We start from the raw sequence: 27,889 nt of genomic DNA on the forward strand, positions 1-27,889 counted from the left end.
ATTTGCCGGTTGCGTTTATTCGACCGGGGCCGGCAAAAAGAGCCCCAATCTGTTGAAATCAAGTTTTTTCACGCACACACGTTGCTCTTATCTGGAAATAAATGGCCTGGATTAACGCCACTTTAAATCAGATTGGGGGGCGCGATTTATGGTTATTAAATAAAAATGCCTTGTGCTTAGAAATAAATAATTTATTGTCTCCAAGAACGGTAATCATGTCGATAGTAACCTAGAGGGGTCCGTTGGGGACATCACCTTCACAGCTATAGTAAGAATAGATCTATTTTTACATCTATTGAGATATTATAGTCTATGAATGATAACCATAGAAAAGAAGCCTAACGAATGGTGAACCGTTTAAACAGATTCCAACATCACGATAAATGTTTCGCCCTACTGAACGGGAAAAATGCTTTGGCATGTTATTATTATCATTTAACAAATAGCTAGATATACGAAATAAAAATTATAAAAATCTAACGTTTATATACAAAACAAACCTTAAACGCTAATTTTCCGTCTTTACAGGCTAAGGGTATAACATACAGGTGATTATTCCATAACATTTAACAACAGGCTGTCTCTCCTCCATCTCTCCAGGGGTTTTGGAAGGAATTTGAAAAGGCAATAGGAATTCCTCAATCCTGTCAATAATGCTGCAACTAAAGAGTAATTCCTAAAGGCGCGGTAGTGAGGCAAATATCGTCTATTCGTCAATCACAAATACCTATATCGCTCCCTACGCGTCTCTCTATGGGCGCTTTACAGGCATCAAAGAATCATATTTAGAATTTCGGGGAGGTTTGGAGAATCACAAGAGAACAAAAAACTCCTATTCATTTCTCGTACCTTGCTGTACTTAAAAAAGGCCTTCGCAGCCACTCACTTCGGGTCCCTTTTATTGATTCGTATACGAAACATCGACAATTATAACACGGAAGTCTCTGCTGTCCTGGCAGCGGTGTTGTTGTTGTTGTTGGCGGAGGAGATCTCCCCCGCATGACTCGAGCAGTAGAACTTCTTGTGGGCTATGAAAGAGGTAGGATAGTTGAAATAAATATCGCAGGATTTGCAATAGTGAGCCCCCGGCTTGGCGGCCTCCTGCAGTATTTCCTCGTCCGACTCCTTCTTGGCCAAGTCGGGTTCTTCCTTGATGGTTCCCTCGACTGAGGCGATGATCACCTCGGGCTCCATTGCCTCTTTTTTAACTGCCATAAAAACGAATTTCAATAAAACATATATCGAAATGAAGGAAATTACTTACCAATTATCTCGTCTTCCTCGTCCATTTGGGAGATTTTCAAGCTACGCTCCTCGCCATTGGAAACTTCCTCCATTGAGACCTCGTGCACCAACTTTATGTGTCGCACCACGTTCGCTTTATAGGGTGAATTATAGGGGCATTGCGGGCATGAGTGGAGGTTTGTGGAAGACTCTGGAACGGCCTCCTCTGAGGGGAGACTCGGGGCTATCGCAACCTCCAGTCCGTTAGCGCCTACAGGGTCATCTTCCAAAATGTACGAAATGTATTTTTCTTCTTGCAAGTCCGGAGATCTCTTGTCAAAGTGCATCCGAATGTGCGTCTTCATTCCCCTGAGGGTGTTGCCTTTGTACTTGCAAATGGTGCACCGATAAGCCTTCACCCCAGTATGGGTCTCCATGTGTCGCTGGGCGGCACTGGCGGTGGCACTAATGACGTCGCAGCACGGGCACTTCCATCCTGCTACCGCCGTGTGGGAGACACACTGGTGGCCTGCTTCCAAGACAGCTCGGCATTTGGGGCAACGTTTCGGTTCGGCCTCATTGCGCTTTAGGCAATAGTACTGCTGGTGGGCATTGAGATTGTCCGGAGAAGTGAATTTGATGCCACAGGCCAGGCAAATCAGCTGCTGGTATTGGGCTGCAGGACTAGTGGTTCCTCCACTTCGAGGGCTCACGGGAGGGCTGCCGCTCGTCTTCGAGGCGTCGTCTTCAGTCGCCCTGGCGAAACAATAGTGTTTCTTATGGACCAAGTAGTTCTCGTGCTTGCAAAACACGATGTTGCACTCCTTGCACTTGGACACGCCCTGTTTCACTATCACTTGGGGCAACACGGGGGGCAGAGGGGGCAAATCCGAAAGACGCATCTGCAATTTTCCAATGTGTTTTTGATTACTTTCAATTTCATGCGGGTCTACAGTTATACATTATTCAAAAACGAAAAATAAATATCGCACGCCAATGGTTTCCTTTTAAACGTTAAATATATGATCCACCTGAAGACGGGAACATCTTCAGACTCGCTCTCTCTACGTGAAAATTGCATATTTTACGTCAGTGGTTTCTTTGCATTCCGATCGAAACCAGTGGCGGACTAAGGCAAAAACTCCAACGCACAAAGTTTCAACAGACAGAAAAAATGTTCATGCACGCCAATGATTTTCCATTAACAACTAAATATATGACCCACCTCAACACAAAATAATGTTCAGTCTCGCTCTCTCCACTTGAAAATTGCCTACTTTACGCCAATGGTTTCACTGAATTCCGATCGAAATCAGTGGCGGACTAAGGATTGGAGTGTTTTTACTACTTACCTCTGGAGGGAAGAGATTTGATATGCTGCCGGAACGAAGTAGAAGAGGATGCAACGCTGGTGGTAAGTCAAATTGAGGGGTTGAGGGCGTCAGTTCACCTGCAGGACTTGTTCGCGAATGTTTACCCTCCAGTCTGGGAGTTTTCGAAGATCTAGGGCTGTTGCTCCTAGAAACATCCTCAAGCCTTCGTTTCGGGCTAATGCTTGGAGCTGTAGAACTAGGGGAGCCATGAATGGAAGGCTCGCACTCCACCCTCTCCGGGGAAGGAGTGTCTCTTTTCACATTCTCCTTTTCTTGGTCCAAATCAACTTTAGCCTCCCTTTTCAACTCCGGAGACTTGCGAATTGTGAGATCCAAAGGTGCGGAGGAGGTTTCCCTGTGGGGCTGACCTTCTTTGTTGCCTTTATTGGTGGCTTTTAGCACTTGCTCGCTTTGCACTGCAGCCAATGCACTGGTCATGGGTTGCAGCGTGCCGTTTGGTAAGAGAAAACAAGGGGTATCGGGACTAGGGGTTGATAACGGTGGTAACACACTGGCCGATCGGAATAACGAGTACGGTACTATTATGATGGGATTAGTGGGGAGAGCTAGGAAAGGCTGTTGCGCTGTAGGTGAGGGGGAGGTTCCCCCTTCCCCCACTGGACTCGTGGGAGACGAACCGGAGGTGCAACTGCTCGCAGGCGCTGATGGTTTCACAACATGTCTGAAAAGCAGGAAATTTGCACGAGTTCCGAGAAGTACACAGATTAAACTTACCGAGAGTTGCAATAATGCATCTTATGCGCTCTAAAAGTCTTCTGTGAGCTAAACCGAATGTCGCATTCTGCGCAGTAGCGGTCCTGGGCGTCTTGCGTCGCTCCTGGAACCTCGCCATTGGCTACAGGACCAGCGGCAGGTCCAGGACTCACAGTGTGCATGCGCATGTGTCGATTTAGGCTCACTTTCTTGTCTGCGCTGTAGGAACAGTGCATGCAAGTGTACTGTTTGCCCACGCGCAGACCCTTATTCGTGGAATCGCCGCCGTCTGCGTCTGATTGGCTACCGCCTGCTGCGTCTGAGGTGCCGGCTGACGACTTTAAGTCATCTTCAGACGGTTTGTTTGGTCTAGTTTTGAAGAAAAATAGCATGATACTGTTTTTCTATAAACGCGATTTTTTTTTATCTAAATGATATAATGTTGCCGGACATTGTCTCACTGTGGGAAAATAGAAATCAGTGACGCACGCATAACTAAAGGAATGTCCCTGTCACAATCTATTGTTAATCAACCGATAGCGAAGTGATATCGTCGAATATTTGTGCTTATCTCTTCTCTACTTTAACTTGAATTTATTTTTGGTACAATCTTAACTGATTACATCTAACAGGTGCACAAACGCCGCACGTGAGATTTTCCATAATTTATTCGTCAATTACCTGTGGGAACAATAGTAAGTTTGGTGGGCTTCCAGAGTACTGAGCGAAGAAAATCGAATCCCGCAGGGCACGCATTGGTAGACCGGCACCGAAGCCCTGGCAGGTTCAACTGCTTCCACCGAGGCAGCTCTAAAAACCCTTTATTTCACCAATCTCCCTCGATAAATTAAACGAGCATAACTCACCTCACCGTCTCAGTGGACACAACCCTTTGAGCTGCCGCCATGGCTGCGACTGCCTCATTGAGGTTCAACCCCGCGGGAAATAACAGCCCCCTACTGGCCAACGCCGACTGGATCGCTGGAGGCAAGCTTGCCAGATACTCGGGGGTCGCTGGTTGATTTACCACAGAATCCAGTTCAGTTTTGAGCTTTCCTAGCATGATAGCAGGGTCAGTGGCCAAGGAAGCTTTAAGGCGAATCTTGGGCTGTTTTTCCTCCATGTCCGGCTTGGCTGGGCTCTTGCCGTCATCTAAGCCCGAGGGGGGGCCATCAGGGGTGTCACTTTTTTTGGGGGATGTTTCCAGTACTGTTACCATTTCGGAGTCTGTGAGAGCGGCAGCGGAGTCTGGGGCGCCTTCAGTCCACGTGGTCGCGGCAGTCTCGGCTGTAAATAAGGAAGTGCAAATTAACTACAATAAAGCACTTGTAAGGGAAGATGGCAAGCGTCATCGATATTTAAGTAGGAATTAATCTTTCGAGTAATGCACTATTAACACATGAAAATACTTCAAGTGCCACTTAATTGAGAATTTCAGACGTTAAGCTATTTAAGGATTGTGAAATTCGATTATTTCTGGTCCTCACTGGGATATTTACCATCGGGGGATGCACATCAAGAGCCTCGGCACTGCACCATGTAACTCCAAACCGGCAGTTAACCTGGTGAAGGTCCCCGGTATCTATTGGTGTATTGTGTGTTGCCGCGTATAGGAATCAGGTTTTGTGGCAAGTGCGGGCCAAGGACGGATTTACGCTAAATTAAACGCGCGGAAAAGAGATCGACACGGAGGCTTCAATAGTGCCGTCGAGCTACCAGGGATGATTTATAACTTTGAACGTCGATCTTGACGGATTTAGATGCGGACTTGTGCGATTTCGAACGTTGTTGTCAAATGCTGCGGACCTCGTTACACTGCGGATATCTCTGCAAGTCTCACGATGATAAACAAAGTAAATTCATCGTCAGTACAGGGCAATAGTATTTCCCAGCAAAACACCTCTTCCTATTAAACAGTACCCGACCCTCGACACAGCAGAACTACTTCATTACCACAGAGCCGTGTTCCTGTCTCTCTTATCTAGTTTCGCGCCATTTGTACCGCAGTAAATCTCTTCGATTGCATCGTAGTCTTCCTGCTGTTCTTCCAACTTACCAGCCAACAATCGAAACTTTTGTGATGAACTACAACACAAAAGGCACACGTTCACTTCCACGTATAAACCCGCACTGACTGCCGAAGAGCTCTCTTCTCTCTTCCATTGGCGGCTTTTCGGGGCCCCTCGTTGCGAAGGATAAGATGCCCTATCTTATCGCACTCTGTATATGATTTTCGCATTAGGGCCAGCGGCGGAGAAGCTGCGGCGCAGCTAAGAATTGATAATAATTAAAATTTCCCCCCCGAGACAGGAACTGCATACACGCGATAAGGAATCTTTAATTAGGTTGGGGAATGCAGAGCCGAGGGAGATCGAGATGTCTGATGTAGATTGGAACGTTCTACAAGCAGTCGTCTAACGTGGGTGTATGGGAAAATGATAATGAAATCCCGACGTATGAGTTTTAGGATCAGCAAGGTAAATATCACGAGAAAACGTGAAATCTCATCCGCTCATCTTCACAATAATTGCGTATGTATTTGTGCAATCGGCGACCATTAGCATTTAAGATCGCTATTAGTCCGATAAGCCTTTATGGCATTTAAATGTATATGAGCACACACACACACACACACACACATACACACACTAACACACACACACTCTCACACACACATACACACACATAGATTCGCCACGTTCCCGATTATCGGCGACCGAACAAACCCACCCGGCAGCCTCGGCGAAATCATCGGCAGCGTTTACAGCACAGGAAGTTAATCGAGTGAGTGATGCAAGAACGCAGCCGAAATGTAAAAGTACACACACACACACACAAGTTAGCTCGGTCAGGTAATAAATCTCCGAAGATTCAGATCTTGCGAAACTTTATACACCCAAGATGCAAAAGCAGTTGAAGATTTTTAGATGAGTACCAGCGATCATGGTGTTCCTCGCTCCATAGATTTATAGCTCGCCACTTCAGGCGGATGTTGTTTTTTGGTTTCAAATTAGTATACAGTTGAAAGTTGCGGGTGTTTCTATAAAACGCCAGCCGGTTCGGGCTAGCGCGGGTCGGCTCAGGTTAGCTCAGGTTAGTTCGGGTTGCGGGGTTTCCGTGAAACGCCAGTTAATCAGGCCCGGATTGATTTAAGTTGGAGCGAATTTTGCAAACCGAACGTATAACCCTTCTCGCCTCCTCTTTTATATGGCTGATTAATGCTGGTAGCCAACCGCTGTCTCCGGTGTTCCGATAAGGCTACTTTTTGTCAGATTAATCCAACAGAAAATGCATTCATACTTCATATCTCGTTAATGAAGATCGTTTTTCATTGCCGTTCCTTTTCGTCCTTTTCCCCACCTCACTCATTTAATTTGCACCATTGAGATCCTGACGCTAGAGAGTCCATTTTCGTCACATCCGACGCTGACATCACCACGGCGGCTTGGGAGATCCGGGGAGGGGGGCACCGGCTCTAGCACTAGAATCGCCGAAAAATGCGTTCCCATGGGGTTCCCTCGGGGGGGGGCGAGCGGGATCGGGGGGGGCAAACTCCATTAGCGCGAGCTCCTTTATTCGACCACGTAATCTCGATCAATATTGAGAAATTGCAAGACGATAACGGAGGGAAACGGACTATACGTCATCGAATCGTTTTGGTTTTCTTTTTAATTGAAAGACGACAAAAATTGAGTTCGTCAACTCATTTCCTCTCTCCGAGCAAGAAAATCTTCTAAAGGCGAATTGGCAGCGACGCCGTTAATTAACATTAGATAATCAGTGAATAGCGGAGCCATGGGCAATTTGTAGGACGACTCAGAAACATACAAAGCAACACCATTCTTCGTCGTCGCGATGGCATTCCGCGATTGAGCCGCTAAAATGTTTACGGTGCCGATGGTAGTACCATTGTATGTAAAACAATTAGGTTCGGCACTCGTAAAAGAGTCAACGCGACGACACCTGTGCCGGCTACCATCCAGTACCAGCGACGGCATTCGCCACTGACGATTTATCATTTGGAAACTCAATTAGAGAATAGTACAGTGGCTACTTGAGGGGAACAAAAACGCTCCAATAACCTATAACAGATCGTCGTGTCGGACCAAACGGCTTATCGGCCCATCTGGGTTATGATCGGCTGTCCGACTAATTGCCTGTCTCCGGTAAAAGATGACATTCGTTTCTTGTACAAATTGATTAAGTTGTCTCGGGAGGAAGAGGCTTATCAGCGAAGATCCCCTGTATATGCGTGTGAGAAGCTCGGACAGCTTCTGGTTTCGTTTGTGACGCCAGGAATGCCGTTTTTACCCGTCCGATTTTCGACTCAATTTACCGAACGGGAGCTGCCCCCGAGGCGAAACCTTTACGAGTTTTCGACACTTTTAATTCCTCGTTAAAGGGGGTGGGGAGGTGGCGGAGAGGAGGGGGAGGAGGGGGGTGATGCCGAAGGAGCAACAGCTACGGCTCAGAAAGAACCGAGCGAATCAGCCAAACTTGCCCTACGCAAGAGATGCGGGTCTGCGTTCCGCGGGGAGTCGAAAAGTGGCTGCCTTAATCCCGCTAATTGGGAGTTATTCTTATGGTTTTCGTCCTACCTCGCTTTTAGAAGCGTCTTTGTGCGGGACAAATTCGGTCAAAACTGCCATTGCGAGTTGGCCGCGAGGAGAAAAAATAAGTCCGATGGGCCTAGGTCGGGGCGCCGCGGCGGCCGCGGGCCTCCGCTCTCTCGGAACAGGAAAAACTTGGCGAGATTTACGTCCGATTTTTCAGAACAAAAAAAAAAAAACTTAAACAACCCGCAGAATGGAAAGGGGGGACTGCTTCGCTGAGACACATTTGGCTGGATCGGTCTTTCTTGTTATCTGTTAGCACGTTTCTGGGACGCGCCGCGAAGAAGCCATGATACTTTCCGATGTGGAACAAGCGGACAAAGTACAGGGGCCATTTACAGGGCGCTCGGCACATTGCTTCGGAGCGAAACCGATCAGCTCTGCGACTTTCCGTCTCGACAGGGTGTCGGTTTGTGCAGTCCGACCGTGAGAGAACGAGCAAGTAAATGAAAGAAATCCTCAAAAGGTGCTGCCAGGAATGACCGAGACATTTGATCCACCCCATCCCTCCACCTCCCAACTCGACCCCGCCGCCCTAACCGGCCGGCGATCCTCGACTTCCATAAGGCCTCCACTGCTTCCGAGCACAGCGCCGTGCGTCCTCTCAAATTCTTTATCGCTCCCGCTCCTCCATCGAAATTCGAAAGTGGCCGAGTCTTTCCGGAAAAAGACGAGGGAAATTTGAAAATAGTGACTGCTGCAAGGCCAGCGGCGTAGAGACCGTCGCGGCGGCGCGTTGCAAATATTGCGGACGCTCGATAATGTAAACCAGTTCTAAAGCAGGTTTGGTTCACATTATCGAAGTGTTTGTATTAGCGAAAGTAGTTAAAATTTTAAGGTTTTTTTTAAAAATAAATGTTTGCAACTTGTATATATATATATATACAGAGTGTCTTAGTTTCATTGCGCTCAACTTTAATAGCGTATTGAACGTCCAATAAGGGTTCCTTTAGCAGATACAGGGAGTTCAAATTTAACTCGAAAAGTGGAAAATTTTAAATTTCTTCAAAAAAGACTGGAGACTCTCTAACGATGTTTACTTGTGACGTAAAAAACCTTCAAGACTTATCTCTACTCTTTAAAAAAATGTGGTGGATCATTTTTCTCTTCTTTTAAAATTTCCGGTGAAGTGTTGGCACCATTACGTTCTAATTATAACTTTAAGACGTAAATTACAATTATTTTTATTCTTTTTACTTGGAAATGGTCAGGTGGACGAAAAAAATCACGAGAGAGGTAAATTTCCCCAGAATTGAACGGAAAATTCAAGAATAATTTTTATTTTCAGAAAAGCCAGCAGCGTACCACTTCCTCTGAAAGACATTCTTCCACCCCCATCCAAAGCTGTGTTAAAAACTTGTATAACTTAATTACTACGTTTAATACAGTTTGGCGAGTCTTATTACGTTCCGATCGCTGGATTGAACTAATAGGGCTACATTGGGCGGTGTGCACGTGACAAAAACTGACCCATTCTCGCTCCTGAGTTGTTACCTTGAAAGATGACTTGGTACATTATCTAACGGTAATAACTCTTTTAATGGAAGTTCTTATTGTTTTTAGGAGTTTTAAATGACAGATATTCCTCAAATTGTGAAGGTTCAGACTTTTGCGTTTACAAATTCGTTGTCAAAGCTCGGGGGCAAAGTGCTTGCGGAACCATTTCAGGCATCGACCGCTGGTCGTCTAAGCGCCTTTTTTGAACAGTCACGGTCATCGGGGATGTAAAATTTTCAATTCGGGGCGAATTTTTCGCCTTTTTCTTATTATCTTTGTGTTGTGTGTCATCGAGAACTGTTTACGTTGTCGGGCGCACACGTTGCTTGCGCTATCGAGCGTAGACAGCGTTTAAATCATTGAGCGTAAACTTTGTTTACATTCCCGAGCGCCGAAAATATTCTCAGGGTCGGGCGCGAATTGTTTACATTATTGACGAAAAAAAATTGCATTGCCAAGCGGAAAAGTGTTCACACTATCGAGAGAACATTGTTTACATTATCGAGAGAACATTGTTTACACTATCGAGAGAACATTGTTTACGTTACCGAGCGGAAAAGTGTTCACACTATCGAGAGGACATTGTTTACACTATCGAGAGAACATTGTTTACACTATCGAGAGAACATTGTTTACACTATCGAGAGAACATTGTTTACGTTACCGAGCGGAACAGTGTTTACACTATCGAGAGAACATTGTTTACATTATCGAGCGCGCCCATTGTTTGCGTTGTCCGGGTCAGGGATTTTTTTACATTGTCCATCGTACAGAGTGTTCACGTCATCGGGCGTCCGCATCGTTTACGCAATCGAACGCCTGCTGTGGCGAAAGATCGGAACCTGGACGGATCAGGTGGGACGTTTCGCCCGATTGCGGAAGCCGGCGAAGGACGCGTCCGCGGTTTTTCAGGAGGACCGTTCGTTTTTTCGTCACAACCCCCCCCCCCTCCTCTTTTTTTTTTCTTTCAAACCGAAGCCGCAAACATTCGTAATTCGAATTGTACGTTACTTATTCACGGAACGTTTTATCGGCGATCTTCGGTATGCAATACCTGCACATATTCTTGCGCTTTGTTCTTCGCGATCCACACTGCCGATAATTGCGTGTCGAACATGATTCTTTTGACGTTTGCACCGATACCAGAGACTTTCGAACATGCCGTCAGGCATACGAATCGGCAACGCGGATATGCAGGAAGGAAGCGCGTGTGCATGTGTGCGTGCGTGTGCAGTTGCGGTGTGTGTGTGTGTGTGTGTGTGTCGCCTTTACCAACACTGCCAATGTCCTTTTCTGTGTACGCACAAGTGTAACTTCATTTGTAATTCTTCGATTCGACATCGCCATAACCTGTCTGGGAAGCATTAACTTAATCATACCGCATTTCTTCGGCGATAGCGCCCGACAACTTTTTCCCGGAGATACGATGGTCTGGCCGCGTTTATCGTAAAAAACTTTTAAAGTAAAGTGGCGTCATGCGCTATCGTCCCCGTTATCTTTGGTTATTTAAATGCACTTTGGTGTATCTCCGTCCGGAGCTATCTCGAAAAAGAGATACTTTCGCGGCCGGGAATGATAAAGGTGCATTAGGCAGATAAACGTACATTAGTTTGGTTTATAGCGGCCAGATACATCGGAAATCGTTTGAATAAATTCACGCAAATGCAGTCCGAATGGGATTGTTTTTAGCGTTAAAGTAACAACAAACAACTTTTCGTCCGATATTCGTTTCCGTCGCCGAAACGAGGTTACTCGCGGTGGCCTTCGGAGAACCGTTTCGTGCAACTCCTAACGGACGAAACAACAACAACAACAATAATAATAATAGACCAATAGAGGTCCTGGTTAATCTCAATGGTGTTAATGCATTAAACCCGAGTGCGTGTGTATATCGCTATCTCGAGGGCCGCCGATCTAACAGCCTCGGCGCCCGGCTGCGATCTTAATCTGGCCAATTAATGTTCTCGTAAATAACAGACGAGTAGCCACTGCCTCCAATCGGGGACGTCTCCACGTCGCCCCCACCACACTCCCCTCGCCCCCGAAAAAATCGAGCGTGTCCTCTAATTTCAAAAAAATAAAAAAAATAAAAAAAAAACTAATAAAAAAAAAATAAAAAAATAAAAAAATCATAATTATAAATCAATGTCTTATGCTAATGGGCCGTGATCGATAGATCGTATCGCCCGGGTGCCACGGCTCGATTAGAGGAAGTTATAAATCGTTGCCAATCTAAAATTGATCTGAGAACTCTATCGGGGATCTTAAAGAGTTTCCTAAAGTTTCCACTTTGAGCCCGAAACTTGAAACAACAACGGGTGCAATACCTGCGGAGCGGATGTTTTTGAACGCTCTATCATCCAAGAGTTTTTGCGGCCTGGCCACTGCCAGATAAGGTGCGAAAGATGAATGTGTAAAGGGATGATTAAAACGGCCCGCCGGCGTTGCCGACGCCGATAACGACGACGTCGGGCGTCGTTCGGCTCAATCATTGTCTTTATTCGCCGCTAATCACTTTATAAGAGGAAGAGCAGCACCGCCGGGGAAGGTAGATAAATGCCGCTTCCGACCTGATAACGCCGTTTACATTAAACGTCTATCAGAAGAGCTTTGATCGTATCGACTGTTCCTCTGCATCTACAAGAAGGTAATGAAATTATGGTCATATTCCAGAGGCGGTCTTGGGAACTTCGCGACACTCCGTATAAGGGAAATGCACCGTTCCCCGTGCGGAATAATCAGGTGCAAATGGAACGCTTACAAATGGAAATTTGCACGCAGATTTCCTTACAGACATCGAATATGAGGCACAGAGCAGCGGGGACCTGTAAGCAAACTTCCTTACAGGCATGGAATGTGGAATAGTGGAAACTTGCAAGTGATTTTCCTAAGAGACGTCCAGTGTGGAGCGCGGAGCAATGGAACGTGGAAGGAAATTGCGTTAGACATGTCGGATATGAAACGTTTGCAAGTGGAAATTTGTAATCGAGTTTTCTTACAGATATAGGAACACGCGATGAGGGAAATTCACAAGAGAATTTCCTCACGGACATGGAATATAGAATGCGAAATGACGAAAATTTGTGAACAGGATTTTCTTACAGGCATCTAATATGCAATATACGCAATAATGGGAATTTATAAGCAAAATTCCTTACAGATATTGAATGTGGGGCATGGGACAGTGGGAACCTGTAAGCAAGTTTACTTGCAGATATCGAATAGTGCGGCTTGCAAGCAAATTTCCTTACAAATTTTAAGGTTTTAAGGGTGCTGATGTCTTGGGTAGGAGTTCCTCACCAGGTGCCGACTGAACAAACGCTAACAAAGCCGTGGAAACGGTTTCATGATCGAGCTTATCTGTTAAGTAGCAGATTTCCCAATTTACTTGAATTACATGTCGAATCAAGTGCTTGTGCTTGATCGTCCGAGTTGGGCCACACTTACAACCGGACGTTGGCAACTCTTGGAGAGATCTAAAAAAAAAATTTATTTACCTCTACAGGGCGACCCCACTTTATTCAGACGCCTAATGTCGCCGCGTCATACGTTACGCATTCTGTACTTTATTCGGTTCAGGGGGGACCGGGTCCTTCTCAAGAATACGTAATTCCCCATCCATAGGACAAAGCCGCAAATCGCATAATTTAAAGCCTCTGCCCATTTACGTTCCGTGACGCAAGTGATTCACCCTGTATGCCATTCCGTTTAAGGCCAATGAATGAAGTGAAAATCGACGCAATGGAGGATCGAAAAATAATTTTTTAATAACGAATCCATGTCGTTCTTCGTGCGTGCACCGTAGGTAAAATTCCTCCTTAAGCCGACCCTGTTATGTCGAGCACATATAATTCTTAATAGGTTTGTTTTATAAATGTCACCAAGTTGCCGCATAAGGTTATGCCGTGCATAATGGCGATTTATAGCATACACCCATTTTATGGTGTCAATTTTGAAGATAATAAATTATTGCAATATCTCCGTACTGTGCGGAACACATTCGCTACGTATAAACGGTGAAAACCTGAAATCAGTCTTGGTGTCATTCTATGACATTCAGTTTGACAACGATGTCCATCGCCCGTTTTTTCCTCAAGTACGGTCCTGGTAAATTTTCGTGGATTTAAGACAATTTTTTTACCTCGTTCAGAAGCTGCTTCGTACACGTTTTTAGAAAATTTTATTTTTTTCGGGTTCTTCGGAATGTCGCTCGACTCGTTATTTCACTCCAAGTTGGGCCCGTTGGCGCCAATTTACGTACTTCCTATGATTACCGAAGTTATCCTCGAGGATGAGTTTCAGAAACAGCCACCTTATATACAGGGTGGCCGTTTTTAGAATACTCACCGTTGGGACGTCGGAGACGGCAAGAGTTACAGGGTGGGCTGAATTAGGATTGATCCGTCAGGGTTGTTGAAATACCCATCGGATTCCAGTGAAACTTGGGCTGATGACATTTCACGTTATGACGCTTCGCATGACAGCGACAGACCTTTTCTGCGTCTTCCAGCTATTCCACACTGATAATCAACCATTCTTTGTCCTATGGACGCCATATTGGAATTTTACACCACGCTTCGAAAAGTGCATTTTTCCATTGTCCTCTGCGAAAGCACCGCAATACCGAAAATTTTTAACTGCTCCAGTTAGTCTATTTCTAAAACAAATTAAAAACTACAAGAAATGTTCAAAATGGCCGCCTCCGTGCAATCGTAACGCAATTAATGTTGCGGCACGAGTGGAGTATGTAAGAGGACGAAAATTCCGTTGTCAGCGTGCAAAATTTGCTTAGAAGACGTCTGTCGATGTCGTGACAAGAAATGTCAGTCACCCAAGTTTTATCAAAATCGTGTGGGTATTTCGGGAACCATGACGAATAAGTCCGAAATCCAAATGATGCGTAAATCCAAAAATCGAAACGGTTCCGTAACGGCCATCGCAATGCGCAACTTTTTCCTAACTTCACCCACCCCGCAACTCTTTCCGCTTTGGAGGTCCCAATGGTGAGCGTCGTAACGGCGACCGCCCTGTAAGCAGGATGCCACATGTCATCGGGGAGACATTTCAGGAAGGCGATGGTACTCGGCAAAATAATAAACAAATGCCCCATGGTAGGTCCACGGTCGAAACCGTGCCACTTTCAACGAACAGGGTGGCAAAGGTTCACGTTTCGAAAACTGCAACGGAAAATTGGTCTCAGTTTCCACTTGCCCCTCGCCGGGACTCGGGGAAAAAAAATCCAATTTTTTTTTCGAAATAAACAAAAATAACTTCGCCCGCGTCGCGAAAGCGCCCCCTCAAACGCGCGTCTTTTCTCGCAATTAACCGGGTCCGTGTCTCCTACCGTTAACGAGATCCCCACGCTGGACGTTCTTATCTCGAACACAGTGCACCCGCAAGTTTTGATATATTGGAAGAACGAGTGGATACATTGGACGAACCTTGATGGGAAAGGAAATCCGGCGGCGGGGCTCGAGCTCGAAAGGGAATTAACATAATTTTTCAGAAACCGAAAGTGTCTTTCCGACAGTGTCCCCCGCAGGAGTGTCGTCCACTCTCGGGCGCGCCTCCTCCCCTTTCCGACTCCGAGGGACTCCCCCCGTGGTTTTTCACGTTTCCTTTCGCATTGGGACCGAACGAGCAGACGTCCACGAGGTCCTTCTCGGATCCGTCCATTTCACCTACATCGATATCGAGAACTGTTTAAGCACAATGCCATATGCATGTAACGTATTCAAACGCAGAAAGATGCCAAGATAAGGGACGCTCAATGAGGACGTTTGCTGTTGGTGGTGTCCCGTTGTATATTCCAGCAGGAGCGATAGGAGATAAGGCGTCCGGGCTGCAAACTTGCTCCTGCTTGGCCGAGATAAGGGCATACATGAGACTTTCGCGCAGTTACATAAAGTATTCCGGGCCAGATAAAAATGACTCGGCCCGTTATCTCCCCGACGAACGAGCTACTGTTTACTAAGGACCAACTTTTTAAAATTTTTAGAAGTTCGGAGCTATCTTATCTCGCCGGTGACTAATGGATATTTCATTTTGCTCCAAAGGGCAAACTTTGAACATCCATAATTTCTTGAATGCTCGAAGTTCCCGTGCATTGTTGCAGTATCGAAGAAAGGGTTGATTTTGAGCGTATAGAAACATTATGACCCCGCGCTGGCCTTAATCCGGCACCCCCGGCGCGGGGGTTGAGCACGTAGCTGCACCGGTGCACCCAGCTCTTATCTCGTTGCTGCAGCCGCCATATTACTTTCTTATCTCTCCTTAGTCTCGTTTCCTACTTCCAACTCGTATCTGGCGTTATCGCGCCTCCGACACTCGCCCCTACGGGGCAGCTGCATAATGTGAGGCATTCGACAAATAATTTTGGCCATTTAGTGAAACAATGGACCGGTGCCATCCCGAAACAGCGCGGCTCTTATCGCCGGCCATCGAAACCGGAATTTTTCCCATATGTCCTGGGCAATCTGGCACCGAATCAAAAACTCTTAAAATATTACGTGGAAGCGGCGGTCTCCTTTCAAGGTGCCGCCTTATCGTTTGGATTTTTTTGAAATGCAGAGATGAGCCGGAGACGCCCGCTGATATTGTAAAATTGTTTAAATTTCGGCTCGAGATGGTTATCTGGGACGAGGTATGGTCGCCTCGGATTCCACTTTTCGGTTTTAAATCAACCGAGCGGGGACCGGAGATTTAAAATTTTTTTTTTTTTTTAATTTTTTTTTAATTTAAAATTTTTTTTTTTTTTTTTTTAAATTTTTTTTTACGTTTCCCTATCGCTCTCCCCAGTCTGACGACTGCTCGAAACGCGAATGAGACGATTTTTGTTTGTCTTCGCACATGTTTAAATCGACGGGGAGCGTTTCCCCATCAAATTCGCGTCAAGCAGATCGCGATAAGCCGGTCCGAATGGCCATGTGGCATTTTCGATTAGGTATCGACAATAACAATTTTTTCAGCCACCGCCTTTTTGTGCCATTTCGCGCCACATTGCGCTATCGCGGTCTGCCAAATTTTCACTATGGCTCGCCGATCGAAAAATGCATCGTTGTGTTACGTGCGATATCGTTATTTCACTCTTTAACACTGCGATGGGGATTTAAATAAATAATGATATTTCAAGGATGATGGAACGGATCCGACCAGGTTTCGGAGGCAAGTCCATAAAAATAATACTCTTCCAAAGTAAATAACTTCCGCTTATCCGAGTCTTCTCCTTATCTATGTATATGCACGCCCGAAGCGGCATAAATCCCTACTATCTTCACTCGTTACGTTATTGTTGCTTTATGAATTATGAAAACGGCCATTTTTCTATACTGATAACACCCCCGTGTTGCTATCGCGGTCTTATCGCTCTTCCAGCTTCGAGCACCTCCACCGGGCGTTCCGGGGGTGGTTTCTTCATGTACGTATGAATGCATAATAGCGCAGCCTGTTTAATAATACACAACAGCATCTCGGCTTGATAAAGAACTTAATTTATGTCGGTACGTGACCGCGATCGGGGCCGAAACACTATTTACTGTTTTATCAACTCCCGGCTGCTCGTGCATTTCGTTTCGGCCACTTAATACTTCTTGTGCCGGTTTCTTGTTGGGGCCTCAAGTCACCCCCGTGACGTATTATCTCGCTGACCAATGAATAATGGAATGCTGGCGACTGCGAGTCTCGTGCATAATTTGCCGCGGTATGATACGCATCGCTTCAACGCGCCCGCCCCCGCCACTGGCCCTTTTCAACTATTAGCATCCTCATCTCGTCGGAAGTGTCCATAAACGTAACTCGAGCGCCATTTTACAGGCCCTTAACGTCGAACTGGGAAAAAAACGGGCATCGAATCAATATGACTTAATAAAAATGGAAAGATTAGAGCGGGTTCAATCCTTGGCTGGCGCCGATAAGCCCCTCGGGCACGCCGGGACTGTGTCGAATCTACCTCTGGCGACCGGCTGGAAGTGGCTAAATACCCGCCTTTTGATTATGTCATTACCTCAGATGACAGATAGATCACATTTTCATTTCGCTTCCAGCTTTTAGTGAGGATTTTTAGGTGTCACAAATCGCAGGGGCGGAGACGAGGCCCCATAACGCCGCTCGGTTTACACGCGCCCCTATGCATAGAGCCCACCGTCAAACCTCAAATAAACTAAATATGATATGAATGCCATCCCGATGATTATTATATATATACATTATATACACGTACATATATACGTATATATACATATTAAATGACAACGTCGCGTTTGTCAATTGTTCGCGAACGAAGGTGACGGCCCCATAAATCTGATGCTTGAAATATGTCACTGACGTCATAATAGACCACGCTAAAGTTAGGCGCGGCGTTGTCACGTTATCTTTTATTTACCATTGTATTGTTCTATCTATAGCGTGGCCCCGGACAGACGAGACGACTCCCGTGAAAGGGAAAAAATTGTCGATTTAAAATATCGTTTGTTGGGGTTCAGCCCTGTCGGGTTAAGGCCTAACACCGTGTATATCGTGCCATTTCATCACGATAATATCGCGTACCGGGCGTGTAAATCTGACGGTCGGTTCAATTTTTCCATTTCCTGGACTTTTTAAGCGGTTTTCCCGTCGAAGACGTCACGACTTGCATATTTTATAAAATTCGAATCCGTTCCTGCTCTCAGTCCATATATGGTGGCATCGCAGTGATAAGGCGTCGCGGCGAGTGCGATGCCGACCGACGTTCTTCTAGATAAAGACGCCGTGCGCCGGTCCTGATAAGAGGGCCGATAGGGCCGAGGCGCTCACCGGAAGGGCTATCAAGGAACTAACGTACAGGCGCTGTTTTACTAACGCTAAATATAAGAGACGATAAGATAGCTGCCCGGGAGGTAATTCATTCCGCAGACGGGTTTATTATCTGGATGCACCAGAGATGTCTTTGGATACAAAAGGAGGGGAACAATTAGATATGGAGCTATTAGGAAAAAAGTCCTTAAGTCGAAGGGGCGATTGCGTTGAAACACGGAAGAAGGCACAGAACATTGTCCGAAGGCAGTTCAAACGCGAAGAAGCAACGCCAAGCGTTCCAGACCCTCATGGTCTCATATTTCCGGGCGTGATTTCTCAGGCCGCCTCGCGAAGGAAAGTTCGCAAGAATGCGGGTCCCCAGCGGGAAATTTGCTCCTCCCTTTGGGACTCCGGACCTTCAAAACGGTTAGAGATAGATGCTGGGATACCCGCATCGGAAACGTTCCACCCTGACGTGTACAGGACGTCCTATCAAAAAAATCATATTTTCCGGATAGCGGAGCCGAGCGGATTTTCGTTACAGAGACTTCCTCACTCTCCGTGTCGCCTGAGCCACCTGAACTCCGAACCAGTTTCGATAATCCTTGGAATGAGCCAAAATGCCACATTTCCTTTGTCTCAGGCCGACAGCCGACGATGATCGCAAAGATGTTGTTTTACGTTAAACGATCGCTAAAATCCATCCAAATAGCAAGATTGCATGACGCGGCATTAACGAGGTGCTCCCAGTGAACACTGACTAACCCGGCGATGACATCAGGATATATTGATAGTTCTGAAGTCTCGCTCACGTTGTTCTGCTTTCACTCCTTTGGAACTCAAGAAAATGTTCTCGTAACTTATCTCATACGCGCCAATATTTATTGATCCTTATCTGAAAATCATAAGTAAACCCAACATCACCTGATAAGGCGGATGTGCCTTATCAACCATTTGGTTCGTGGACGACTTTTTTTTTTTTTTTTTTTGTACAAAAGCGAAAACAAATCGAGAACTTTCCGCGAACCCGGACCGATTTCCATGATTAATGACGCGGGAATCGTGGGCAAAATTTCGTTTTATCTGGAATATCATTAAGCCCACATACACACAGTCGAACACGTGGTGATAAAAAGCGTATTTAGTCGCGGCAAAAACCGAAACAGTCGTGCAAAAGTTAAGAGCACGGGCTGCTAATGGAGCGTCCATTAAAAAGCCATCTGAAAATTGGCTTTACGCCTTATTCCTCCCCCCAGAGTTGTCAAAGAGTGAATTTATGCTTACCCCTTCTGTTCTGGCGCTGTCTGTGGTTGGGCACGCCGGCGGTGTCCAGGAATTTGTTGAAGAGAAATTTGTCTCCGTTATGGAAGAAAGCGCGCTTCTCCATGTTACCGTGGAGGATCTCGACCAACACCTGACTTTTATGGTACATTTTCCGTTAACTTTGCCAAGACCTCTTGTCGAACTTCGCGCAGCCCTTCGAGATCGCTTCCATTGGGTGTCGCAATTACTCTTCGCGTATTGGAAAGACACTTAAAAATAGTATACGCGTGTAAGTCCTTATCTCCCCTATGATAGAGATAAGATTGATAAAATTCCCGATAAGCCTTCGGAATGTTTACCAGGCACCCGATAAACAATTTCATAAGTAGGTTCTCCAAATGAAGAAGATTTGAAATCTGTGGACGGGGACAAGCAAAACATCTTCGAGTTAGCGAGAAATCGGTCCAATCGATCTGTAGTCCTCCTCGTCCCAATGATCGATCGATAAGTTCGCCTTCGTTAAGTCGCGTCCAGCAATTAATTACCGTAAGGATTTAATTGGCGCAGGCGTGACAAACGCTAATTTATAACCTTTAGCATACACTTGATTTAACTAGGGACGATTGAGCGAAGATGGCGTTATCAGGGGCGTCGCGCCGCCACCGCCGAGACGTCCTATCGCCACTTTCCAGCCGGCAGTGGCGTAAGTCGTGCGGAAAAACGATAGCGAAGGGTTCGAACTTTTCGCTCGGACGCCTTATCTGGACGCCGAGGCCCGCACGCATACAAATATCGCTGTTTATCTTTTCAAGCCCAACATTGAGGAAATAATATTCGGAGTTCTAGTGGAAATTCATCTCGGTTTTAATGCTAATAAGTCGATGAATCTTTCAACCACCGCGCCGATTTTCACGGTAAATTCAGCAAGAAATCATCCTCGCATCCCTGGGTGGATGCACCTTTCGATTCCTATCATTTTCTTATTACGCTGGATTCTCATTCGCCATTACGTCGAGAATCCAGGAATGCTCCGTCCAGAACCGAGTTCGAAACGAAGCAGACAATTCCCAGTCTCACTCAGTCTTTTTGACTTCTCAAACCAAAGAGAGCTCACCACCGACGTTTTAATTTGTCCAAGTCAACTGATTCACCTCTCCGACGTCAAGAAATGTGTGTTCAAGCTTTTTTAGGTGCAAAATTTATTTCCAGTTCGGTTCTGGTCGTCATGACATGACTTGAACAAGAAAAAAGCGTCTGTCGCAAAGTGTCCGAGATCGCTGATCGGTCGCTGCATGTGGGCTCGCGCTTTTTATTTGTTTTCCGTTTTCAGTCGCCCCGATACGGATCTGCAGGACTGGCCGCAGACTCGACCGTTAGGATCTACGTGAAGAAGCATCCAATAAGAGAACACGACAAGACAAACTACTTAAGAAAGAACTTCCGAAAGAAGTCCGTCGATGGGTTCTATAATGTTCGATTATGTTCTTTCAACACTCAAAAAGGCGCGCTCTTTTTTTTTTGCTAAGACTCGCAATCTGCTCTTTTCCGGAATGAGGGAAGAATGACGTCTGACACTGTCACATTTCTGTTTAAATCGACAACAATTTTAATCTACTTCCTGGTATGTCTCGAAGGGTTATTTCCTTTTTCCCTCTCTCTGCTCTAAATAATGCTAATTTAATAGCCCCGGGACATTCACCATTTTGTCAAAAATTTATGTCACTACTGTAAGGTTCATTGCTTGAATCTGATACTCGATATGTCACCATTTTGCAGTTTCTTGATGAGCGACTTCATTATCAAAAAAAAAACAATGCTGTATTAGTATCTAAAAAAAAAATCGATTTTTTTCAAATTGATATTTAGACGACTTAAAAATGGAGTCACTCACAAAAATATTCGTAGAGCATAAACAAAAAATCTGTAAACCGTAATTTTCGAGTGATTTTGTTCAAGTTTTGCATAATGAAAATTCAAAATTAAACTCTGTTTACGCGTTCGAGCAATTTTTGATAATTTAATTTTTAGAGTGCTTTTCAGGGTGTTAAAAAAATTCCGTTTTGGAAGCTTCTTGTGCGGTGGAAATGTTTCAATATCACTTTAATAACCTTGTAGAGGGGATTTTTCAACATATACCCTGAAAATTTGATCAAAGTCGTACCACAAATGCGGCGGTTGCAGCCTTTTAAAATCGCCAAAAAGTGACGGCTCTTACGCCAAATGATGAAATTTACACATTTTCGACGATTTTAAAAGGCCTTACTTGTGGTACGACTTTGATCAAATTTTCAGGATATTCGTCAAAAAATTTCCTCCGCCCACGAAGTTTTCAAAACTGAGTTTTTTTAAGGCCCTGAAAAGCGATCTAAAAATTAAATTTTCAAAAGTTGCTCGAACACGTAAACTGAATTTATATTTGAATATTCATTATTCAAAATTTGAACAAAATCAGTCGAAAATTACGGTTTACGGAATTTTTTCTCAGCTGTACGAATACGTTTGTGAGTGGCTCTATGTTGTTCTCTTCGAGGAGAAATTTTCGGTTTCATTCTTCAAGCCAGTTGTCAGGTGACAATCTAAGCGGCGTACTAATCGCATCATGTCCACGGACTTACATTACAAGGTGGTACCTACAGGCGAGAAGGCTGCTTTTTCTCGCCTTCCTGTGTCTCGGATTGCACCGTTTCCTCGGCTTAACAAGCAACTAGACTGACTGCCACCTTGCATTATTCATTAATTTCAGACGAGTATCGACTCTTGGTCCCCCCTGCCTGGCCCGTATCACTTAAGGAAGGCTTCTTTGTTGGTGATCGAAGTTTCTTGGAGCTTCCGCCGTGATCTCCAGATTCGAGCCCTATTAACTTTCGCTCTCACGTTTCTCGGTGCGTGTGCACGTGTCCCGTTCACGTCCATCCGGCGGCGACGGGAAGTCTTTATTTCGGAAAAATAACCCAAAGGCGTTTATGAGCCGATTTTTCCCGTCAATCAGGCAAATTTCCCGATCGCGCTTTGCCGCACCGTCATATTTACGAGACGGGCGATAAGGCCCGTTCCGCACAATGACACCGCAGACAGTGACAAACCTGTCGAATGCGCGGAAATGATTCGATCTATCTGGGGCGATAGCGCCTTTTCTCACACTAAATTTAACACTTTAGCGGCGTATTTGTGACAATGCAGGGACGTACTTGTTTGTTCTTGTCGTCGGACGTGGAATAACTCTGTCTCGGGCCGAATCTGACGGTTCAATCGGTCCGTAACAAGGTACAAGCAACAAGGCATGTCGAACAACGTCGCCCGGTCGGTATTGCACCGGTTGCGATACGCGTTAATCAGATTACCGGGTGATAAATTACCGGTTGGTAATAGATATCGCGAACGGACTCACGAACGGGCCCACGCCCATTTGTGAATCGATAAGACGTGGTTCTTGTCTTCATATAAACAACTGCAACTAGATGCGATGATTCCACTTGACGACATCAAATTATAGTAATTTCCTAGTTCAAACAAAAAAAAAAACACTAATGCGATATTCGTGTCCATCAGATGGCTCGAATTCCGATAGTATTATTATTGGTTTTTAAACGATTTGTAATTGCACGTTTCGTTACGCAAACAGATACCTATTGGTTACAGGTTTAACCCCCTTATTACGTTACAACCCCCCCGCTCGCGAAGGGCTTTAATTAAGAGCGAGGGCTTTTTTCGCCTACGTATACGGAACGCGTGCGCCATGTTTCGCATTAAAACCTTGATATCTTAGATTCCCCGAGACGCTTCTTATCGCCCGTTATCGCGCCATTCCACCCCCGGGAATAAGGGACGATGAGATCTCTCCAGGGGGTCGAAATCCGTATAGTACACTTTTATGGGAAATCGCGATTAAAAACGGTAAAATTTGCTCAAGAGCGCCGTTTTAAAACTTGAAGGAAACACCATCGGGGGATACTCCGAAGTAAATGGACACCCCCCTTGAGAAGGTGAAACTAATGTGTATCGCCTGTGGCGTTGGTTGCGGTTAGAAGTCCCGTATATAGAGCAATTCTGCAGAAGTTTAGGTATGGAACGTCATGGCTAAGATCAGCCAGCCTAACGACCGCCGCAATTACCGATCATCATTTGCGTTCCGCAAAATGGCGAATTTACCGGAACCGTCGCCGTTGAAAACCAAGTTTGGAAACGATCCGCCCCCGTGATGCTCGATTAGAGTATCTACAGCTTTCCTACAAACCCTCACCTTTCCATAGCGATATCTCCAAAAGGAGATATCCGACAATTTACCACCTTATGCCGTTCGATAGACCGTTTAATTCCGCAACTTTTTGTGTTTACATGACAGGCGGCAAAGTGCACCGCCCAGCGGCAGGTTTGCAATATTTTGCAAGTCTCGACCGGTAACTCCCTGAAATTCCTCCAAAAAAATCTGCGAAACGCAGTAACAAATTGGAAAAAAAAAAAACATTTTCTCTGCTTCTGTGATAAATTCGACATTTTTCAAAATTTGGCAAAAACACGAAAACTCCTTTTAGAAATTATCCTCTGGGCGGGTTAATGTTTCATGGAAAATTTCGATTCGAACCCGATAAACCGACAACGTCGCGTTTCTCAGTTGTTTCGAAACTAAGATGGCCGCCCCCATAAAACACGTGCATTCATTCATTCTGTCACTGACGTCACAGTGAGCCACGGGAAACTTTGATGCGACATTGTCGCGTTGCTTCCAATTGATTGTAGAACTGTTCTTGCATACCGTCTGTGGGATATGTAAAGTTGGTAAACCACGAGCACCATTACGAGCAAATTAGAAATAATAGAGGTTTCTTCAATCGAAAACAACGGTTACCAACTCATTGTTACCACCACAAGATCTCCCATTTAATTACCAAAGAATACATTTACGCAATAGCCTCGATCTTTATCTGGGATCAGATTGTCTTAATTGAGTTTTTGGATTAATAACCCCACTTAAATGGAAATAACGCCAGTTTTACGAGGCTAATAAAGATAAATACAGTCGTACCTACAATGTTCCAGTGCCGTATCACTTATTTGAACTTGCCGAAGGTTTTTTAACCTTCAGAGCAAGTGTTGCAGCTATCTCCGGTATAGGTACTGTTTGATTGCGGTTTCACAGAATTGGCCTCTCTCGTCGTGTTTTCGAGATATAAGATAGTGCCCTAATGCGAGCCAGTCTGTCGATAGATCGAGAAATGCACACGCTCTCGGTCACGAGAGATTTTTTTGCAATTTCAACGAGTGTGAACCGACATTTAGCGGGCAACAATGAGGGCCCTCTTAGTACGTCACTCTTAATGAAATATACCGTTTTAATGTACTTTTTGTCCCCGCAGGGCGATGATAACTATCGGTTCGTTAATGGAAAAACTTTATCGGGAGGACCTTTTCAGCCATCAGACGTACATAAATCGCTTTGTTTGACAAAAGCGCAAATATTCGGAAGCTAAACGGCACGAGACTCACATTCACTTTAACGAGCCCTTAATTAGGGCACCAATTCTAAACACGTCATCCTGGCTGGAGGCTCATAAATAAAACAATCTACAGGACGCTAAAAAGTGTCCAAACAAATGACGCGTGGGGTTATGAAAGTCGCGCGTGGAATCCCAAAACTTGGGGCTCCCCTGACCATTTATCCTCTTGCGGGGCCCTTTACCGACGATGACAACTTCATATTTATTCATTAAGAGCCCTAATCGAGACTCGGAGGCGGTGGTAATCGAGAGCCCGGTCCATTTTTCTTTAAACTTTGACAGAAAGATAATAAGCAGTGATATGAGCTCGGATCGGGCGGTACGTGTCCTGCCTTGGCAATGTCCGGGTTTCCGTGTCGATGTTTTAGTTTGCGCATAATGATGAACACCATGATGCACGGATAAACTTGTTTATTACGCCTTTCGTGTTATTAAGATTTGACGAAATTTCTCTTCGGGGCCACGGTCCAAGAGGAAACGCGTCGGCCTGGGTGTATGGTTACCTAGGTTGTGTCACCATAAACCATAATAGTCCTGATGGAAAAAGCGAGATAGGTGGTGTGGTCGTATTGCACGAAGCTGCGAAGATAGAGATGGCCTCACTCTGTAAGACGTTCCCGGCCTACTTTTCATCACTCGAATGTGACATCGACAAGTGATTGACACTTGCCATTGGTTGATGTCATATTTGAAATCTGGCGTTTCGACTTTCGACAACCACCATCAACTCGAACCATTCTGGAAGTTTCTGCTATATTTTTTTTTGCAACGAACACTTTTGCCTGCCCGGACGTTTCGCGGACATCAAAAACCAGGAATGTGGAGGATTGTGTTGCCTTTTCAGTTACGTGGTTTGGGCATTCGCGATGTTCTCCGAAGTCGGCAAGAAGTGTCGGTCCGAGGATTAGCTTCATGCAAATTGCCTGGGCCCCACGAGAGATAACAGATCAAGGCGCACACAACCCGACAACGTAGCTTTTAGATGGTACTTTGATAAGATCGTCGCCGACGATTAACCATGAAAGATGGTAGATACAGCTGAACAAACGACGGCCTCATCGAAAAATATATATCCCCAGGAAAATCGTTTAGCATCACCGTTTTTGGCTAATTTCCGCCCTGTTAACAGGGGCTGCCGCTCCGAGCACCTCGGACTCATGCCCAGAATTTTAATAAAACCCTCGTGTCACCCTGTAAAGCGCTTTTAGGGTCTCATAGATATTCATTAGGGTCGTCCAACGGCAGTTTTTCTTTCCGCAAACCGGGTGACGCAGGTTGACAGGATCGTTCCGAAGTGGATTGTTTAATGATGCCGGCCCTGAACTTTCCATGCGATCGTTATCGCGGTGCGGTAACAATGCCGGGCCCACAGATCTTATCGTCTGTTCATTTTTTTTTTTTTTTTTTTCATAGGGCGGGGTTCTAATACATTTAAATCCGAAAATAACACCCACACCGCACCGAGGTGAGTGAAAAATGGTCCCCTCTACGCCGCTGGTTTTCTAATTCGCGATAGGATCTTCTGCGCCACAGCCGAGAGATTTCTCCGAGATATCATATCGGGGCTCGGGGTAGGAGGACGGGGGACGGGGGGCCCTGGCGATGCACGTCGCCGATAAGGGCCCTGGGCCGGGGCCTTATCAGCGCTCATCAATCAGCCGTCCGATAAACAAACTCGCTGCGGGGTTTGGGAAAGTTTAAGGCCGGTTTACACGAAACGCTGATAAAACGAAAAATCCGGCGATAATTGGAAGTCGTACCCGTTGATGTTGGACGCTCTGTAAAAAGCGTTTTCAATTTGTTTTCAGCCGGGAAAGACAAGCCACCTACATGACCGAGATACCATCTCGAAAACCCGTTCTTATTATATCGAGACCGGATAATTATTGCTTTGAAACGTTAGAACAAACGAGGGGCTAACCGACAACATTCTTACCGCTCTAAACCCATAAGTTAAAACACTATTTAGCCGCAACGGGGGCGAAACGATCGTAAATATCCTGTCGTCGGCTCAACAGGTCCCCCCTATATATGTTCTCACCCTCTCACGCTGGGACATTAAACACGTGACGCCACGACCCTCCCGAAAGGGATAAAGGGCGAAATTTTGAAGGCTAACTTTTTCAAGTTTCTGAACTACTTAATTAAGCCCAGTCTGGAAACTTTACTTCGAGGACCCAGATACGCGGAAAATTGTTAGGCTAAGTGCTGATAAACGCGGGGGCCATTTGGCGATATTGGCCGGTATAAAAACAACTGTAAATGAGAGCTGGATATTTGAGAGATAAACTACAGTTCTCTCGGAGCTGCTCTTATTGAATAAAAATCGCCCGTTTCTGTCATGTAAATTTGATACGTAAAACGAGCGACGTGGGCCCCACTGACAAGGAGCCAAACCTGGAGACCCTTGGCGCTGGACTTCTTTAAGTTGCGCTGCAACGACGTTGGTCAAGTTCTGGCCACCTCGACAGGTTTCGTCACTGACAACCGTAACAACCGGGCGGTTCGGCGACGGTCCCGGGAGCCCCTGTGCGCCGCCGATCATGGCCGTGACGTACCGGGCTCACGTCAAAGACAAAGCCGCTCGAGATATAGTTTTCACATAAGAATCGGCGACCACAGAGAAGAATCAGGGACGTGCTCGCAGGGATTAACAAAACGCGAACGAAAAGGCCGAATCGCTGGCAGTCGCGGGAACTCCCGGTGACGCTGAGACACGAAGTGCGCCACTGATTAATTGATATTGAAATCGCATGATTCGAAATTTGCGAAAAAGCCGCCCGTTACGTGAACGATTCAACGTATTCATTTCGATTTTGACGTCTGCAGTACTTCCCCGCGTTGAAGGCTTCCTCATTCACGGGTCACAATAGCGAGCTCGTTTGACTTAAATAAAATTAAGCAGCACCTATCTTCATTTCGAACGTCATTATTATTA

The 27,889-nt window shown here is 45.6% G+C and overlaps 1 protein-coding gene across 4 annotated transcripts in view; it reads right to left on the reverse strand.

Annotated features, from left to right (window-relative positions):
• Positions 1-176: 176 nt before the first annotated feature.
• Positions 177-27,889, reverse strand: part of ush (Zinc finger protein ush) — a 53,585-nt gene continuing 25,872 nt past the window's right edge. Inside the window, exons 1-7 of one of the 4 annotated variants that reach the window (XM_066287148.1) lie at positions 22,072-22,869; positions 4,178-4,598; positions 3,993-4,121; positions 3,333-3,680; positions 2,577-3,279; positions 1,265-2,126; positions 177-1,208 (exon numbers count right to left, since the gene is read on the reverse strand). In XM_066287148.1, coding sequence (XP_066143245.1) covers positions 928-1,208; positions 1,265-2,126; positions 2,577-3,279; positions 3,333-3,680; positions 3,993-4,121; positions 4,178-4,530 — 2,676 coding nt within the window. In that variant the 5' untranslated portion in view covers positions 4,531-4,598; positions 22,072-22,869 and the 3' untranslated portion in view covers positions 177-927. Of the gene's footprint in view, positions 1,209-1,264; positions 2,127-2,576; positions 3,280-3,332; positions 3,681-3,992; positions 4,122-4,177; positions 4,599-4,810; positions 5,239-19,477; positions 21,263-22,071; positions 22,870-27,889 lie in introns of those variants that run through there. The other 3 variants (XM_066287144.1, XM_066287149.1, XM_066287147.1) reach the window with 3 other exon arrangements.

This window comes from Euwallacea fornicatus, chromosome 11 (assembly GCF_040115645.1).
Source record: "Euwallacea fornicatus isolate EFF26 chromosome 11, ASM4011564v1, whole genome shotgun sequence".
In the NCBI taxonomy this organism is placed as follows: Eukaryota; Metazoa; Arthropoda; class Insecta; order Coleoptera; family Curculionidae; genus Euwallacea; species Euwallacea fornicatus.